The sequence below is a fragment of the Seriola dumerili genome, unplaced genomic scaffold, assembly GCF_002260705.1.
Source record: "Seriola dumerili isolate Sdu_G_001 unplaced genomic scaffold, Sdu_1.0 BDQW01000036.1, whole genome shotgun sequence".
Lineage (NCBI taxonomy): Eukaryota > Metazoa > Chordata > Actinopteri > Carangiformes > Carangidae > Seriola > Seriola dumerili.
The window spans coordinates 4,170,403-4,188,144 of NW_019174291.1; the positions used below are offsets into that span (position 1 = coordinate 4,170,403).

The 17,742-nt window shown below is 43.7% G+C and overlaps 1 protein-coding gene across 2 annotated transcripts; it reads right to left on the bottom strand.

Moving 5' to 3' along the window:
• Nucleotides 1-832: 832 nt before the first annotated feature.
• On the bottom strand, nt 833-17,471 carry rnpepl1 (arginyl aminopeptidase like 1). Of its 2 annotated transcripts, XM_022738449.1 has the most exons (11): nt 15,260-17,471; nt 10,423-10,563; nt 9,704-9,855; nt 8,590-8,706; nt 8,273-8,508; nt 6,992-7,105; nt 6,783-6,895; nt 4,391-4,499; nt 4,000-4,227; nt 2,109-2,251; nt 833-1,990 (listed from the first exon to the last, which is right to left on the bottom strand). In XM_022738449.1, the coding sequence occupies exons 1-11, from the start codon at nt 15,749-15,751 to the stop codon at nt 1,682-1,684; spliced, it is 2,154 nt and encodes a 717-aa protein (XP_022594170.1). In that variant the 5' UTR covers nt 15,752-17,471; the 3' UTR covers nt 833-1,681. The 2 variants fall into 2 exon arrangements, with proteins under 2 accessions (XP_022594170.1, XP_022594171.1); XM_022738450.1 differs by lacking the exon at nt 10,423-10,563.
• Nucleotides 17,472-17,742: the final 271 nt, after the last annotated feature.

Consider the following 17,742-nt stretch of genomic DNA (forward strand, 5'->3'; position numbering starts at 1 on the left):
GAGGTACCTGAGGGGTCAGGTATCAGCTACATGTTTGGTTATCGAGCTGTTACTGCGGTTAAAAGCAGCAGTTAGTTAAAGGAACCGACACAGAGACAGTTAACAGAACAGTGAAGGTCTCAGGTCTACAAGATCACAGCTACATCTACATCAAGTGCCTCTTACTCAGAAATCATGACACTGCACTCTGAGGGAGTTTCCATCTGAGCTCCCTGGAGAATGAGGAAGCAGCTGGAAACCTTCCTCATCACTTCCTGTAGTGAATCACCAGGATGTTTCCAGACAGACCGACACAGTCTGGTCCAGATCATAAAGGGGGAACGCACTACTGCAGGTCTTGCAGGTTTTAACACTGTTTACTGTGACTGGATGTTTGTCAGTGAAATGCACCCTGGCAGTCGTAATCGAATGACACTCCACTACTCTGGTTTCAGCATGACACACTTGGTTTACTCATGATCACACAGTTATTGATCAATCTTAAGCACCGTCTCTTTGCCTCAATGCACCAATCATAGCCAAGGAGGGCTAAAAAGTCACCTGGTCCACAAGTGTTCCTGTGGGATCTGGAATGGAGACTGAAGGACTTTGTGACCTGTTTGATTCACTGACGGTCTAACAGATCATCCAACAATCTGCTCTTCATGAAGAACAGTTTACATCCTGTTATCACACACTGAGAAATACAGGGCGTTACCAGTGAGGAATCTTTCAAAATAAAATCTTTGATTTTATATATATATATATATATATATATATATATATATATTCACTGTGTCCTCTGTAAACTCTCGTGATGTGTGGTTGTGTGTGTGTGTGTGTGTGTGTGTGTGTGTGTGTGTGTGTGTGTGTGTGTGTGAGAGAGAGTGAGAGTGAGTGTCAGTGTCTGGGTGTCAGGATGTCCTCATCAGCCAAGTGTGCCTCTGAGGAACCTCCACATGCTGCAGGACAGACCATGAACATCCATGAGCACCTGCAGCTTATCTGATCATAGACAACCCTCACACAGGTTCTGTTCACTAACCAGGTTTTCTGCAAAGGATTGGTTAATAATGCCAAGATCACTGAACTTAAAAATGAAGAATGATTCAGCAGTGAGGTCACCTTGCTGGAGCCTCACCTGAGCTGGACTCAAAAGCAAACCGATCGCATCAAACTGATTCTGCTGAGACTGAAGCACAGAACAAAAGTCACGTCTCTTTTCAAGTCATCAGTTAAATTGCACCAAGAGCAAAAATCTAAAAGTTTCAATCTTCACCACACTCTGGTCACAGTTTGACCAACACAAAAGCTCAAAGGTTAAAGGTCCTGATGAACTCAGGGTACAGGTGTGGAGTATACCCAGGTGCGTCTGCAGACCCTCAGGAACATGGAGAGTTTTGAGTTGAGCTTAAAAACTGTCACATGATGAAGCAGCAGCCCCACACCATGATATCTGACCCCCCACCCCCCAGTTTAACCACCCACGACCCAGACTTTAAAAGCTCTGGAGTGAACTTCATGTCGTGATATCACAGTGCTTAAACTTTCATGTCTGTAGCCCTCAGTTAGCGGCTGCTGTTGCCACAGCAACACCTTACATCACACATCTGATAATGACAACATTTTGTCACCATGGGAACAACAGACCAAGTAAGAGCATTGACCCTCCATCACTCCGTCACCACTGTAAAGGTGTACTTCACGCTGACACGTTGACGTCCCTCAGAGCGATAGCGGTTGTTGTTCCAGCGGCGGCAGCAGAGGCTGTTGCTGTGGCAGCAGGCTGTGGTGGCTGTGTGGAGGGGGAGGGGGAAGGGGGTAACGTGGACAGAGCTGGACCATTCTGATTGGCTGGGGCGGAGCTCGTCTGGAACAGGATCTGCTGTAACGTCCGTCTCAGGTTTGGATGTAGGCGACGCTGAGTCTGGTAGAAAATCTCCACAGCAACGCACTTCATCACCCCGGCAACTAGGTCCTCGTACAGTGGCAACGTATACATCCTGGACGTCTGTGGACAGAGTTCATGTTGAACAGAGACCCTTACAAAGCATTATGGGAACTATACTAAATGAAGTCTTCGCGTAGTCTCAGCAGTAGTACCACAATGTATGTTCTCATGTTCTCACGTGTTTGTGGAGGAAGGCCCGGACACGGGGCAGGTCTGGGTAGAATGTGTTCCTCACCACCATCTGCAGCCAGCGGATCTGAACCTCAGCATTCAGACCATCAAACAGAGTCGAGTAACAACCAGACAGACTCACCATCACATCTGCAGAGACAGAGAGACAGAGAGAGAGAGACAGAGACACAAAGAGACAGAGAGAGAGAGACAGAGAGAAAGAAATCACCTCAAACATCTCTCTTTGTAGTCTTCTGAATTACTCATCGAGACCCATATGTTGTTAGCAGTACTGGAGGATTTAAAAAGGCGTGTGATATGATGATATGATTTTGAGGGAGATGGAGCTCAACTCCAGCTGGGTCCGATTTGGGCATGAGAGATTTCCATGGTGAGAGAGAAGTCAGACAAAATTAACTCCTGAAATTTCCTCAACTTTTGGATTAAAAAACAAAACAGAGAAAACCGAAAATCAATGAAAAGCAACATAAAGGTACAAAGATCGAAAAAAGAAGAAAAACAGCAACAAAAGTACCTTTTATATCACCAACAAGAGAAGATCTCAGCACATCTAAATCTAACAGACAGCAAGGAGCGAATCAACTATCCTGCTCCCTGACACCAAACCTGAAGATGAGGTCAGACAAGAGGCTGAAAAAAAAACACGCAAGAGGCTGAAAACGAAGACACTATATCTACAACACTGAAAGAAGTGAGACACACATACTTTTAAAAGATTCATCTACTAAAATATAAAAAAATGGTTAACTGAAAAAAAATAGGAAGAGGAGAATAACAGAAGTCACAGAAGCAGACCTGAAACTAACAACCAGTCAGTCTGGTCCCACTCCTCCAACAACTAAGAGAGAGCTTCTCCCTCCTGGAGCTGGACTTCACTGAGTTCAGAGAGCTCACTTTGGCCAAGCTAGCTGAGTCTGATACTACCCAACAGCTAAAGCAAGACAGCCAGGAGGTCATCGCAGAGCTGAGTAGGATCAACCAGGACACCACCAGAGAGCTGACAGAGACCCAGAGGAGACTCAGACAGCTGACACAGGCTGTACGTGAGCTCGAGGTGGAGAACACCACCCTACGACTGGTCAGTAAAAGACCAGGCAGTAACAGACCGGGCAGTAACAGACCAGTCAGTAACAGTCAGCAAGAGACCAGTCAGTAACAATCAGTAACAGAGCAGTCAGTAACAGACTGGTAAGTAATGGACCGCTCAGTAAAAGACCAGTCAGTAACAGTCAGTAACAGACTCTTCAGTAACAGACTGGTCAGACTGGTCAGTTACTGACTCGTATCCTCTGTCTTCAGGGTTTTGCTGACACTGACCAAACACAGATTCATCACTGCTGTCAGTGACTCACAGTCAGGACCTTAAAGGACTCAAGAGTCCAACATGAGATCTGAGACCGAGTACAGATGTGGTCTGGACTCGGGGGAGTCTCTGAGGACTGAGTGATCCTGCTGCAGCCAGGCATTGGCAGGGAACTGATCATTCAGCAAATCATCATCAGGTCTGGATCAATAAACCATGCGTACAAGCTACACCTCACTCTGCCTGGCTTCATGATGAGATTATGGTAGGTTAACAGTAGGGGTCTGTGGTGGGTGGTCCAGGATGGTCCAGGATCAGAGGGAGCCAATATTCTCAGCCTTGTTACGCCTTTCTGTCTCACAGCAGCTTTACTCCAACATAACCAGTCATTCAGTCCTAAATGAGAGCAGGTTGTAGTACTAGAACGAATAGTACTAGTGTGGCAGTAGTAGTAGTATTAGTAAAGGTAGTAGTGGTAGTGGTATTATTAGCAGTACTAGCAGTAGTAGTATTAGCATAGTATTAGTACTAGTAGTATTAGTAGTATTGGTAGTAGTAGTACTAGTAGTATTACCGTGTGGCAGCGGTGAGTGGTCCAGCATGCGGTCCAGGAAAAGGACGATCTGAAAGGTGCTCCAGGCTGAGAGGTCAAAGGTGGTCAGGGTCTGCAGGTCTGGGGACTCGATGCTCCTCCACAGATCACACAGATCCTGGACCGGCTGGATCAGAGTGCCCCCTGCTGACAGATCCGGTTCATACAGAGGAGGCCCACAGCCGCTGAGCCAGCGCTCAAACTCCAGACCTGAGGACCAGCAGCAGGACGGGGGAAGGAGGGGGGTTCACACTTTAACTTCTCCAAAAACACACACAGATTTCTGTTATGGTGGAAGTCGGTAAATTAAATATTCAGGTGCTCAGTCCAGTTAACACCCCCTCCCAACCAAGACCCCCCACTGCCTCCTCACCTTCTTTCTGAGCCACAGCCGCGCCCTGCAGCTCGGGGAAATAACCCAGGAAGTAGTCGATGAGGTCCTGAGCCACAACGCTTTTAAACTTAAACTGTGAGATGTAATCCTGAAAACACAAACAGCAGACAGAGCTGTTTATACTGACCTCTGACCTGGCTCCTGTGACCCCTCTAAAGGTTCAAGACAACATATCACTGCAATACATGAAGGAAACAGCTGAGTCCCCTGTGTAGTCTTTATCCAGCAGTCAGACCACTGAGGTGCACACCTCCTCCAGGCTATACATCCCTCCATTGTACCAGCAATCATGCGAGATAAATACTTCACTGGCTTCAGGAACATTTCCAATCACATTCAAACAGACTCAATGGATATAAGTGGGGATTGACGCCGGGCAGAGGATGGAGCAAAACCGCAACGCTGACGTTCCGCGGCGCTGACGGCCCCAGTGGAAATCCGGAGTCAGGTAGCTCAAAAAACCCCCACTGGATTCTGCTCAAGTGGAGAACTATCAACTAGTCTCTCTACTTCCATTCTTATCTAAGTATATACAGAGGGCAGTTTTTAAGAAGGTCTCAGAATTGCTCTCATGGAATGACCCCCTTGATCCAAAAAAGTCAGACTTTAAGAGCGACCACTCCACTGAAACAGCCCTGGTCTGTGATAGAAACTCTAAGAGCAGCTAGAGCTGCAGGTCTGTCCTCAGTTCTTATCTTGCTGGACCTCTCAGCAGCCTTTGATAAATTGAACCATCCTGCTGTCTGTGCTCTCTGACAGACAGCAGGACGGCAAAACCCTTTCTTGGCTTGAATCTTATCTTACTGGTCGCTCCTTCAGTGCGTCATGGCAAAGACATACAGTATGTCCTTATCCCATCCCCTCACCACTGGAGTTCCCTAGGGATCAGTACTGGGACCCCTCCTCATAATATACACCACCTCCTTAGGTCCAATTATCTGCTCACATGGCTTCTTATATCATATCATTATATCTCCTGGTCATGTCTCTTTGCTCTATACAACATCAGAAGAATCAGGTCTTACCTGACTCAGTACTCCACCCAGCTCTTAGTCCAGACCATGGTCATCTCTCACCTGGACACCTGGACAGTCTAAGTCCAGAATGTTCTAGTCTGTGGTTCCTCAATAGTGGAACAAGCTACTAAAGTCTATCAGAGCAGGAGCATCCCTCTCTATCTTCAAGAATCTGTTGAAGACTTCTCTCTTCAGAGAGCACCTCCTCTCCTTACACTTTTAACATCCTAACATGTATAACTAGCTCTAACTTTGAACTTTACCTGTACTTCTTTACCTGAGCTCCTTCACTTATTAAATAGATGTTGTACTTAGTCCTTAGACCAAGGTCTCCTACTGCACTGAAGCTTAAGTGATGTCCCTCACTTAAGTCTCTTTTGATAGAAGCATCTGACAGTTGAGTGTGACAGAGACTCAATGATTAACATTACACTCTGACTTTCATTTGTTTCTTTTAAATGTTTTTGACAATCAGCAGACCCAAAACCGGAATAGGTCCCCTGGCCCAGACTGGAACAGACCACCTGAGGCAGACTGGAACAGAGCCTGGTCCCATCAGTCATCACACCAGGAGCTTTAGTCAGTGTGTCCCTGTCTTTTTGTAAACAATCATGTGACATTCAAATATATCTGCCTTGTACACTGACAGAGGAGGTCTGAGCTCATCTGAGTCTGTCTTTGTTTTGTGTTTGACTGTGTTCGTGTACATGTCTTCCTGTGGTTGTGTGGACAACTGTTTTTTTCTTTTTAGGGTAGAATCACAATCCACGATCTTGCTCATCATCGGCATTCTGTTTTCACTCTGATTTTATTCTGAAAGTCCTGACCAGAAGTTGTGGTTCCTATCTTTCCGCTGCTTTGACGCTTGTTTGTAAGCTCGTTCACCCACAGTTTCATATTATATGTGAGACTGACTGATTTACTGAACTCATGTTATTTATTTCATATCACACATCGTATATCTGCTCTGTCAGAGGTTTGTCAAGTAAGCAATAGAACCTTTGGAACTTCCTTTCAGAACTTTTCAGTATAAAAGCTCACAATACCTTGAAATAAAAAATAAAGCATTGCTGCAAAAAAAACAAAAAACTAAACAAAACAAAAAGCTGACTTTCTTTGTCCTTTATTTTCTAGGCAAAATTGGTAAAGGGAAGTGATTCTGTGGGTGACTTGCTACTGAGACGGACATCCATTTTTTTTTTAGATAAAAAAAAAAAAAAATCATACCAAAATAATTTGGCGGGCCAGATATTGTTGCTGGCGGGCCAGTTTTGGCTCATGGGTTGCCAGTGGTCTACGGAATGCGTGATGTCAGAGAGCGTCCTCACTGGAATGGTGTGCATGTGTGTACTGACCCTGAGGAAACAGTCGAAGCGGCGGACATCACCACAGAGCTGAGACAGGTACGACACAAAACAGAAACCTTTCTCGTAGGTGAACAGGTTCATCAGAGTGCTGGGGTTAACACCTGGAGGAGGGAGGAGGGGACAATAATGTCAACTCACCTGTGTCAGTGTCACTCACAAATGTGTGTGTGTGTGTGTTTCTGTGTGTGTCTGGTTACCTGGCTCAAACTTGACCTGTAGTTTACTCATAGGGTTGTTGTCTCCAAGGAGACGCAACTGTCTGTGGAGGGCATCCAATCGCACGACAGTTTCCAGACAGGTGAACGCCTCACCTGAAGATGAGGAGGGAAGAGTTACTCCGTTTCATCCAGTACTACTGCAGATGTTGTAGTAACAGCAGCTGGTTGCTTGGCCTTTGTAGTGATACAGTATATGGCCAAAAGTATGTGGACAACGTGCTCCTGTACTACACTGTGAAACACCTCTGAAACAACACTAAACCTTCATTTTTACCTTAACAGTTGGTTAATAACAAAGACTTAAGGCTTTAATTAAGATATTTTTGATTGGATATTAAAAGAATAATTTATGGTTAAATGAATGGACAGTGAAATATTGATTATCAATTAATTATTTTGGGACTCATACAAGAGAACACATGCTATTTGTTCTACAGACAATAGAACTCACTTTTCTCACTGTTCACACCAGGGGACGACCCTCCCCCAGGGACTTCACTGACCAGTCAGTGTTGGTCAGTGTGTGACATGTGACCCCCCAGGGTGTCACCAAACAAAACCAGATCTCCTTTGCTCTTCCTCTTCCCTTTTTGTCTTTGGACTTTAATTCATTTTAAAGTTACTATTTAATATTAATATTTTTAATATTAATATTTTCTTAATGTATGATAGCCAATAAATTGATAGACAACTGAAGGTCCACCATATGGTGCCCCGTGTCTACAGACTCAACATTTATGGTATCCTGCTCGTGAGGCAGATCTCAGACCCAACAATTATCTTTAAGGGGTTATGTACAGTATTCTGTAGTGAGCAGGCATAATATTACTATTAGTACTGAAACTTAAATACATACAAATAAATAAAATCCATGAAACCCAATACATTATATTTCAGATGACATCATATCTGAGTCTGTTAGCAGGAGCAAATTCAAACTGCTTCAAATTTACTTGATCTTTAAGGAGGTTTATTTTGCTCTTTGAGAACATTTTACTTTAAAAAATACTGAATACTAAAACTAACATGGGCCTCAGAACTGTAGTATTTTTCTGCAGTATTTTCAGCTGTATTTTCGCAGTATTTTCTGCAGTACTCATACCATAGGCCTCAGTAGTGACAGTATCAGTAGTAGTATTTCCATCAGTATTTTTGGCAGTATTTTCACAGTATTTTCAGCAGTACTCCTACCGTAAGCCTCAGTAGTGATAGTATCAGTAGTAGTAGTATTTTCATCAGTACAGTCAGCAGTACTCCTACCGTAGGCCTCAGTAGTTATCCTCCTTTGGGCATATGTTGCCAGCCCTTCACTCAGCCACATCTCCTCCCACGTGGCGTTGGTGACGGCGTTTCCAAACCAGCCGTGGGCGATCTCGTGGATGACGTCGATCAGCAGAAACTCGCTGCTCTCCAGGATGGAGGCGATGATAAAGGTGAGACACGGGTTCTCCATGGCAACGATCGGGAAGGAGGGGGGGAGGAACACGATGTCACACCTGAGGGACGGTGGAGGTTGTTATACTTGTATTTTCAGTCATTGCAAGGTAAAACCATGTCTCATAAAACTGTGAACTCACCTGCCCCACAGGTAAGGCCCAAAAAGCTCCTCGGCCACGCCCAGCCAGCGCTCCACACTGCCTCCCAACTTCTTCACTGCACAGGACAACAGACATGGCTCCGCCCACACACGACTTCTAATTAGAGGAGGACAGGCGGGGGTCAAAGGTCACATCAGTCCTGTTACATGTGATCTTCATCAAAACTCAGCAAATCTGTCATTTTAATCCTGATGGTCATACATACTAAGATTTACAGATTTACACATGGTGGATAGTTTACAGGTTGACACAGTATTTGTCGACTGATTTCTGTCTTTTAAGCACAAACAAGTCATAAACACACACATCTCATCACCTTTTAAGTTGACATGTTGAGTTTAATAACAATCAGCTGCTTATCTCCACATCCAGCTGTTACAGATCAACATGGCGATCTATCTGTGGTGGTGTCTGTGTGACCTGATTAATCTCAGTCCAGTGTTCCCTCTCTTTCTTTTAGCTGTTTGGTCTCCACCAGCTCCTCTTTAGCTGCTAAATGCTCCACTATGTTCACCAGCTGCTCTCTGACTGAGTCTGTCTGCTGTTTGCTGCTCAAGAGGTAGAGGACAGAGGCTGAAAACAGATGTTTCTCTGAGAACAGCTGGATGAGACTGAATGGAGAGACTGAACCAGAACAGAAGCTGAAACACTCACTGTAAAGCTGAGGAAGATTGTAAAAGCTTCAGTGTGGGGCTGAGGGATTAATTCAATCATTTTAATTCGATTTTTTTATTTATTTTGGAATTGTGAATATAAAGTTCAGTCAAAAATGATGTTGAATCACTGTCAATCTACTGATCACATCTGTGGACTGAAAGATCACACACTGACCTGAGGTCTGTGTCCTCTGGTCAAGATATTATCGCTGCCCTCAGGAGGGGGACTCACTCGACTGATCAGTGTGAGGAGTCTACTGTGAGCAAACAGTTAAAACTATGAACCTGGATGTACTGTATTCAATCCTGTGGTACTGAGACACATTTACAATACGTGTAACAATGACACCCTTGTTATTGGTGCAGGTCACTGCTGTTGTTCAACAGTGTGTGCCTGAGAGAAATTATGTGTTATTCATGTTTGTCGTCTGACCGACCTTGGGCCGACGTCCACGTGCTGCAGCTCTCCGGCCACCAACGCCACCAGGTAAGATGGGACAGGAAACTCCATGGAGAACTGGAAGACCCGGTCCTGTTTGGAGTAGGAACTCCGAGATGCACTCATCAGAACCGTCACTCCATCTGGGACCTGAAGAGGAAGAGGAGGATGAGGGGGATATTTTCAAATGTTTTGAGTTAAACTACTGTAAATTCAGTTTCTCTTCCGCATTCTGTTTCTCCTCCACAGTGTCTCACATCCTCTCCAGAGTCCTGATCTAAAGGACTGAATCTGGTCTGAGCTGACCTCATTAAATTAAACTTCAGTGTAAAGTTTTGAGTTTTAAGGATGAACAGTTTGATCCTACAGACTGGAAGTGAAGTCAGCTCCTGACTGATACTAATGAAGTCAGTGGAAAACACTAAGCTGCATGTGTTTTTTACACATAAAAGACACCCATCAGATCTGAATAATTAAATGTGTGTAAATATTTAGTCTTTACGTCAAAAACTGAACACTGTCTTGTTGTTTGTATTTATTTTCATGTTTAGATAATGGAGTTTAACTTGGAGTGATTTGAAATCCATGTACATCAGTATCTGTGTAACACTGTGTGGAAGTCTGTGGACTTATGTATGTGTCCAGCTCTACAGCAGCTCAGACACACAGCAGTGACAGTCCAGGTGTCAGAGGTCAGAGGACAGAAGTCAGACTCACCCTGACAGTAGCGGTGTATGTGCTCTTGACGGCCGGTGTGTCGAAGCAGGGGAAGAAGGAGCGGTTACACACAGAGTGACCCTGAGTGAAGACCAGAGGACGAGACTGACCACAGGTCAGCTCAGAGTCCAGCCACCAAATCTGACCACACACACACACACACACACACACACACACACACACACACACACACACACACACACACACACACAGCAGCTTCAGTGATGTTGAATATTTCCATCAATAAAAAGAGATTTGATGCATTTAAAAAAATAATAATAATAATAATAATTAAAATAATCATTCAATAATCATTGTTGCATTGATTACACCCATTATCTGATGACACTGCTCCAGAGTTCAGATGTCTTCAAACATCTAGAGATCCAGAGAACCAGGATCCAGACTCTCATTGACTTATATAGCGCTTTTGTAGTCTTACTGATCACCCAAAGCCCCTAACAGTACTTGCCACATTCACCCATTCACTCACACATTCATACACACAGGATCAGCCATCACGGGCAACGTGGGGTTCAGTATCTTGCAAAAAGGCACTTTAACATGCAGCCTGGAGGAGCTGGGGATCGAATCACCGACATTCTAATTAGTGGATGACCCGCTCTACCTCATCAGCCACAGCCGCCATCTTTTTAATCCTAGATGTTTTCAGATACTGAAGAGTTTTGCCTCTAAAAGTCAGTCAGTGTTTGAACTGGTCCCAGTCCACACACATGCAGCCAGGGGGACCTGCAGCCAGATTATTGAGGGACCTGTCTTCTCTCCTCTCAGTCTGAAACAAGTCAAGAGTCTCTGTGTCCTCCAGTTTCCATCCCAGCAACTGAACTTGTTCAGGTCCTGGACTTTGTCCTCACCAGGGGCCGCATGTACAAACGTTGAGTATGCACAAAAACGTTGCATAGGCCATCTTTCACGCTCACAGTTGGATTTAACATGAGTGAAATTAACGCTAGAATCTGTGTTCCTCCACGCCAGCTTCATATCTGGCATATGCACGTTTCTAATGGTTACAGTCAATTGGTGACACTTAGAGGTGATGAAGTGAAACTACTAACATAAGGAACTAGTTCTAGGTTTATGAGTCTGTTGGCTCACATGTGAAAACAATTACTCCTCAAACTGATTTACACAGCACAGACACATGGGCCTTATTGAAAACAATAGCACATTCACAGGTGTATGCAATTAAATAAGTGGATATAAAAGCATGCGCAAAAGGATGTGATACATACTCCAACAACAATGGCAGCTTTGGCCCTGTTAGAAGACCTTGTCAATGACAGAATAAGAAGGGAGCGAACATTTAGAGACCACGTCGATTTATTTTTCCCATGATGATGACTGGAATATCAGCCGTTTCAGATTTCCTAGAGCAATACTCTTGTTTATATCTCGTAATTGGCTGTGTGGATTTACATGGAATTTGGTGTTCCCAATACATTCCTGATTCCCTCCCTCAAATGATGGAATAAGGTGGGCGTGGCTTATTACGTTTCACTGCTCAACCTTCATAAAGCCCTACAGGGCTGATTTTTCTGGTTATTCACTGAATTGTGACAAATGTTTGCCTAAATGCAACCTATGGTCAATTCATCACTCCATATTTATCAAAATATTCAACTCACTTTACATGAATATGACAAGCTTTCTTTTAAATGGTTTGATTTTTGACCTCTACCTCCCACATAGTATGTCGCACCATTCAAAAAACATCCCCATGTTCACTGAAAGTAGCTGAATCTCCTGATGTAGGTCACGCCCATTTTCTCCTATAACTTTCTTTGCAATATCACTAAATATGCAAAATTTACCTTTTAGGACACCTCATAGGCATTAAGTCCATTTTGCATGAGACCTTGCAAAGAGATTCTATAGATGTTCTTGATGAAAAGGTATCAAAGGATTCACATTCGTCCAAAAAATGCGCAAGTTACAATGGAGCAACTTGCTGTGGCTAGCGGTGAAAACTAGGGATGGAAATCGAGAACCAGTTCCAGTTGAGAACCGGTTCGATCCATCAACATCATTTGCCTTTATGTTTAACGATTCCCTTATTAATACCTTCCACTTAGTTCCATTTGCCTTGCAAAACAATGACGTCACGCTTTTGCGAGAGGCAGTCAGAAAATCCAAAGGAATCGATAAGGGAATCGATAAAGAATCGGATCGATAAGCAGAATCAATAAGGGCATTGGTATTAATAAAGTTTTATCAATTCCCATCCCTAGTGAAAACATAAGTGTTGTTTATCTTTGGGAAAATATGTATATTAAAACGAAACTAAAAGACTTAAGTTTCTGATGTCATTGGGAGGGTCTGTACCAAATTTGGTGCTAATCAGCTATTAGGTGTGCATGTTTGATTAAAGTGGGCGTGGCATATTACAGAAAATAGAAATTCCGAAATTGGGCGGCTGGGGGCGAGTGGCGCCGGGGGCTTGGACCCCGTTCATACTTGCTTGCAGGTCTAGTTATCATTATTCTTCTTCCACTGGTAAAAGTCATACTGCAGCCTACACCATAAGAGAAGGCGCTGCTATAATGAAAGAAGACGCTTTTAGGACTCTACCTCCCACACAGTGCATCGTACAGTCAAAAGCCTTGCATGGAATATGTACGCATACCCATTCACACCTATAAATGTTTTTCACAAAATCGCACTAAATGCACTTTTTCAAAGTCCTCCTAGGCATTGAGTCCGATCGGCACGAAACTTTACACACAGACTCTAGAGATGATCATGACCAAAACTTGTATAAAGATTTGCATTCCTCCAAAAAATCCGCAAGTTAAATTGGAACAACTTACTGTTGTTACCCGTCAATAAGGGAAGTGTTGTATATATTTGGAAAAATTTAAGCTATTGAGACCAAACTTAGGAAATTACCCATATCACTCCAAGGGTAGCTACAAAATTTGGTGCCATTCGGCCACTAGGGGGCACCACAAATGTGAAAAGTTTATAGCGCAAAATTGGCTGCATGGATTTATACAAAATTCCGTGTGCATGTTCAAGATACATACCTGAGTCGATGGATAAAATTTGGTAATGATTGACCAAAGTGGGCGTGGCCTATCACAGAAAAACTGAAATTCCTTCTGTTTCACCTATTGAACTTCAAAGATTCAACATAAATCCCTTATACGTCCATCACACCTGAAGTCTTTTCAGCACATCCGCAGAATTGTGTCAAAAGTTTTCCTCAGATTTGCTTTGTGCTGGCGGACCTGCGGGTCGGAATTGCGCTTTCTCAATGGGCAGCCGGGGGCGAGTGGCATGGGGGGCTTGGACTCCATTCATACCTGCTTGCAGGTCTAATCTTTCTTAAGTATTTATGCCAGAGGACAGAGAACCAAGTAAATATTTTTTTCTGCACTCTACCTCTGACAGCAGAACCTCCACCTCACACTCACTGAAATTCCTCTTCTTTGTAGATTTCCCCGCTTGCTCTGGCCATTGTCTGTAACAGCCTGTAAGAATCTGTCATTACTGTTCTTCAGTGGAAACTGCTTCACGTCCAACACAGGAAACACAGAAAGATGCACGTTCTCACCTGGAGTCCTGGTCTACACCTCATGAAACTCGGGATCACTGAGAACTTTTCTTTTACATCATTTTAGGGCTACCGCGATTAATTGCCATAAGTCGACGTCAATATTTTAAGTCAACAAATTGTCGCTATTAACCCCCATATATTCATTTTCTATTTATCATTTATGATCACATTGCTTCTCTGTCCTCTGCTCGGCTGCATACTCAGCACAGCACACACACACACACACACACACACACACACACACACACACACACACACACACACACACACACACACACAGCAGAGCAGCATATACACACAACCAGGTGAAGTAGAGATCAGAACTTACAAAAAGTAAAAGGCCAATAAGAACTTTATCAAACCACTGTTCAACAAGCACAAACACAAAAGAGATATTTTCATCTGTTCTGTCCGCTGTCTGTGTCCGTGTGTCTTTACACAACAACATGGCGCTGGTTCAGCTAATAGCAAATTGTTATGAAAAGCTAAAGGAAAGCTGTATGTTTGTATGTCCATCTGGTAATCTCAGTTCACCACAAATCTTGGCAGACTGTTGTAAACTGAGCAACTGGCTGAGCAATCAATTCTAATCCCTCTGAATTTATTCTTTTAAAAAAAGAACCAGTAATAGTGTGAGCTGGATCAATAAGGTCCGGGATAAGATGAAATAAAATCCTAACAATTCCCATCCCTACAGCTGGCTACTGTCTGAGCACATCACAGTTCAAATCCCTTCACTAGAAGTCTTGTTTCACCAGTGTTATTTTGTTATTAATATTTTTTATGCCGCACAGTGAGATCACTCACAAAAAAGTGAAGGATTACTTCATTTGTAACTGTCGTCTATTCATTATCAGGATGAGCTTTTCAATATCTAAATATTTTCAGAACGTTGTCCGCTGCTGCCTGAGAATTTACACTGAACAAGTGTTTGAGAAAATGTCTAACCCAGAATCTGGGATTATTGACCATGCCAGAGTGTCATTCAGATTTTCTGAAGGAAAATTAATCATTTAGATTACTCAACTAATTTATAAATAGTCGATAGATGAATGGATTAATGGATAGAAAGATAGTCATTAGTGGCACCCCTAAATCCTTTTTTTTATTTTATGTTGTTAAATATTGCTGTGCTTATGGTTAATTTAAAAAAAAAAGTGAACTCTGGTCAAGTTTTCTTTATGTCACTCTGTGACGGTCTTTATATTTCACGTGACTTCATAAACTATCATAAACAAGTGTGTGATGTGGTCTCCTTACCGCTGGGCCATCTGTGGTGATGTAGCGGATTGTGATCTGGATCAGTCGGCCTGGTTTCACGGCTGCTGTTGGCAGGCTGATGTTGAGCGATGATCCATAATCTGTGAACGGGTCGATCCGATATGTGAGGGAGACGGGCTCCTCCTGTCCGGCCCCAGGGACCTTACAGTCTATGGAGTGGATTAACAGAGAGGGGTGGGAGTCCAGGACCAGGGTGTGAATGCCCGCCTGTACTGGGATCAGATCCAGAACCAGCCAGCCGCTCATCTCCTTCACAGCAAAGTTCAGCCGCAGGTCCAAGTGGAAGTGTCGCAGCTGGAAGCAACTGAAGTTAGACGCTGAGGCCACATCCACCAGGGGGCACCGTGGAGACCCGGGACCTGGAGCTGCTGAGGGCCATGTGGAGTACCCAACACAACGTGCCCCAGAGATTGGCAGTGACTTCCGACAGCAGCATAGAGAGGTGGGAGTCTGGTGGAGCTCTGCCATCATGAGCCAAACCTGGGACTACACCCCACTTAGACCTGGACTAACTGCATCAAAGACCAATGAAAACCAGAAGGACTCTTTAAAACTTCAAAACCAGCAATGGCTGTCTTCACAAGGACAGAAAAGACAAGGTCTGACTACATTTAAAACCAGTTTTAAACCACAGTCTGTCCCTGTAAACTAGACCAGACTACATTCAAAATCTGATTAAACCAAAGTCTAACAAAACCTTTAAGTAAACCAGAAATAAATAAGGACACTTGTGATCCAGAACCGAACTTAAACCTGGACTACCTGCTTCTAGACCCCCACTAAACCCAGGCCAGACTACACCGACTACCCAGTTTAGGACAGGACTAGTTTAGTCCATTTACTCAAGTTAACCAAAATCCAAACTCCACCTGAGTCCATGTCCCCTGACTACATTCAAAACCCCATCAAACAAAAGCCTGACTGAACCAAAAACCAGTAGTGAACTCCAAACAGGACACTTAAACCAAAAACTGTGTCTAAACGTGTTCCTAGACCAGTAAGCCCTGTATACAATACAATTATAACCCAGTTTAACACAGGACTGTTTCACCAGCCTGGTCTGAGCCCAGGACTTAATTTAAACTCAATTTAACCCATCTACATGACATGTACCCAACCAGCTGGCATTCAAAACCCCTTTAACCTAAAGTCTACTTTGACTTCAAACTGGAAATAAACACTAATAAAGACACTTATGACCCAAATGAGCTTAAACCCAGTACCATCAACTCAGTAATAAGTACACTTCCTACCCAGTTCACCAACTCCTTCCTCATTTAAAGTCCAGTTTAACAACCTTAAGCCAAACTCAGTCTAAATTTAAGACAAAAACTGTCTGAATTTAATCTGTGTGAGCCAGATCAGACTACATTCAAAACTCCCTTAAATAAAAGTCCAACTGAACTCAAAACCACATCCAGACAGGAAATACACCAATAACAACACTAGTGACCCAGAACTAACGCCTTTTAACAAAAACAAACTCAACAGTTAAAGTCCAGTTTAAACCCATTTAAACCAAACGTAGTCCACACTAAAGCCAATTTTAAACCACAGACTGAATCTATCTCTATGTAAACCAGGCCAAACTACATTCAAAACTAAATTAAAATCTGACTGTGAAGTCTAACTCAAAACAACGACACACACACCGAGGGCTGAGCTTCACCCTCCAAACGACACATTTAGCCTGGTTTCGGTCCGTTTAACCAAGACTACATTTAATCTCAGTCTTAGCCGAGGCTAGCTGCTGTGTTAATTAGCACCTTTAGCTTTAAAAAGCAGGCACTTTAACAGACGGAGAACGTGTCGGAGTTAAGAGTTCAAAACAGCGGCAGTGTTAACTACTTAACTCATTTAACTAACCTGGTTAGCACCGTCGGCTAATTAGCAGACAGTCTAATTAGCATTAGCAGCAGAAAGGTCATTGTTAGTGGTTTTTAAGGACAGGCAGTTTAAGTAAAATCCATCAGGTCCCGGAGCAAAAGAACCAGACAAACACCGGCTCCTCCTTGTGCACTCAGCACGTCTCCCTGCCCTCTGTCCCGGTCACTGAATCCAGATCCTCCCGCTGGGTTTAACGTTAGCTGGAGGTGGTGTAAGTGTCGGTGTGTGGAGGACAGAGGATAAGACAAAGACAAGTTTCTCAAAGAGAGACACCGGAGGAGACAAAGCACAGAGGAGGATCTGTTCCCAACCAAACAGGAAGTAACAAACGCAGGAAAAAGTTTCTGCAGAGCGGGGGGGGCGGGGGGCGGGAGAGGGGGGCGCTGTGGAGCTGAGTAGACCAGTACCAGGTCAAAGGTCAACAAGAGGGCGTCTTCATATTGAAACATATAACAGAACAAGGAGTGAACCACAGTCTAAAAGACCAGGAGTCAGGGAGAGAGGTGTCTGCAGAGCTAGAGAGGTTTGACCTGAAGGAAAGCACAGTTTAATGTGCAGTCTGATGTTTTTAATAA

Bases quoted from the DNA above. Each gene is read 5' to 3' on its own strand.
- rnpepl1 (XM_022738449.1), bottom strand. From the start codon at position 15,751: ATGATGGCAGAGCTCCACCAGACTCCCACCTCTCTATGCTGCTGTCGG. The intron at 9,856-10,422 runs GTGAGTCTGACT...CTTCCTCTTCAG, and splicing joins CATACACCGCTACTGTCAGG to GTCCCAGATGGAGTGACGGT. The intron at 7,106-8,272 runs GTAGGAGTACTG...CCTCATCTTCAG, and splicing joins GATAACTACTGAGGCCTACG to GTGAGGCGTTCACCTGTCTG.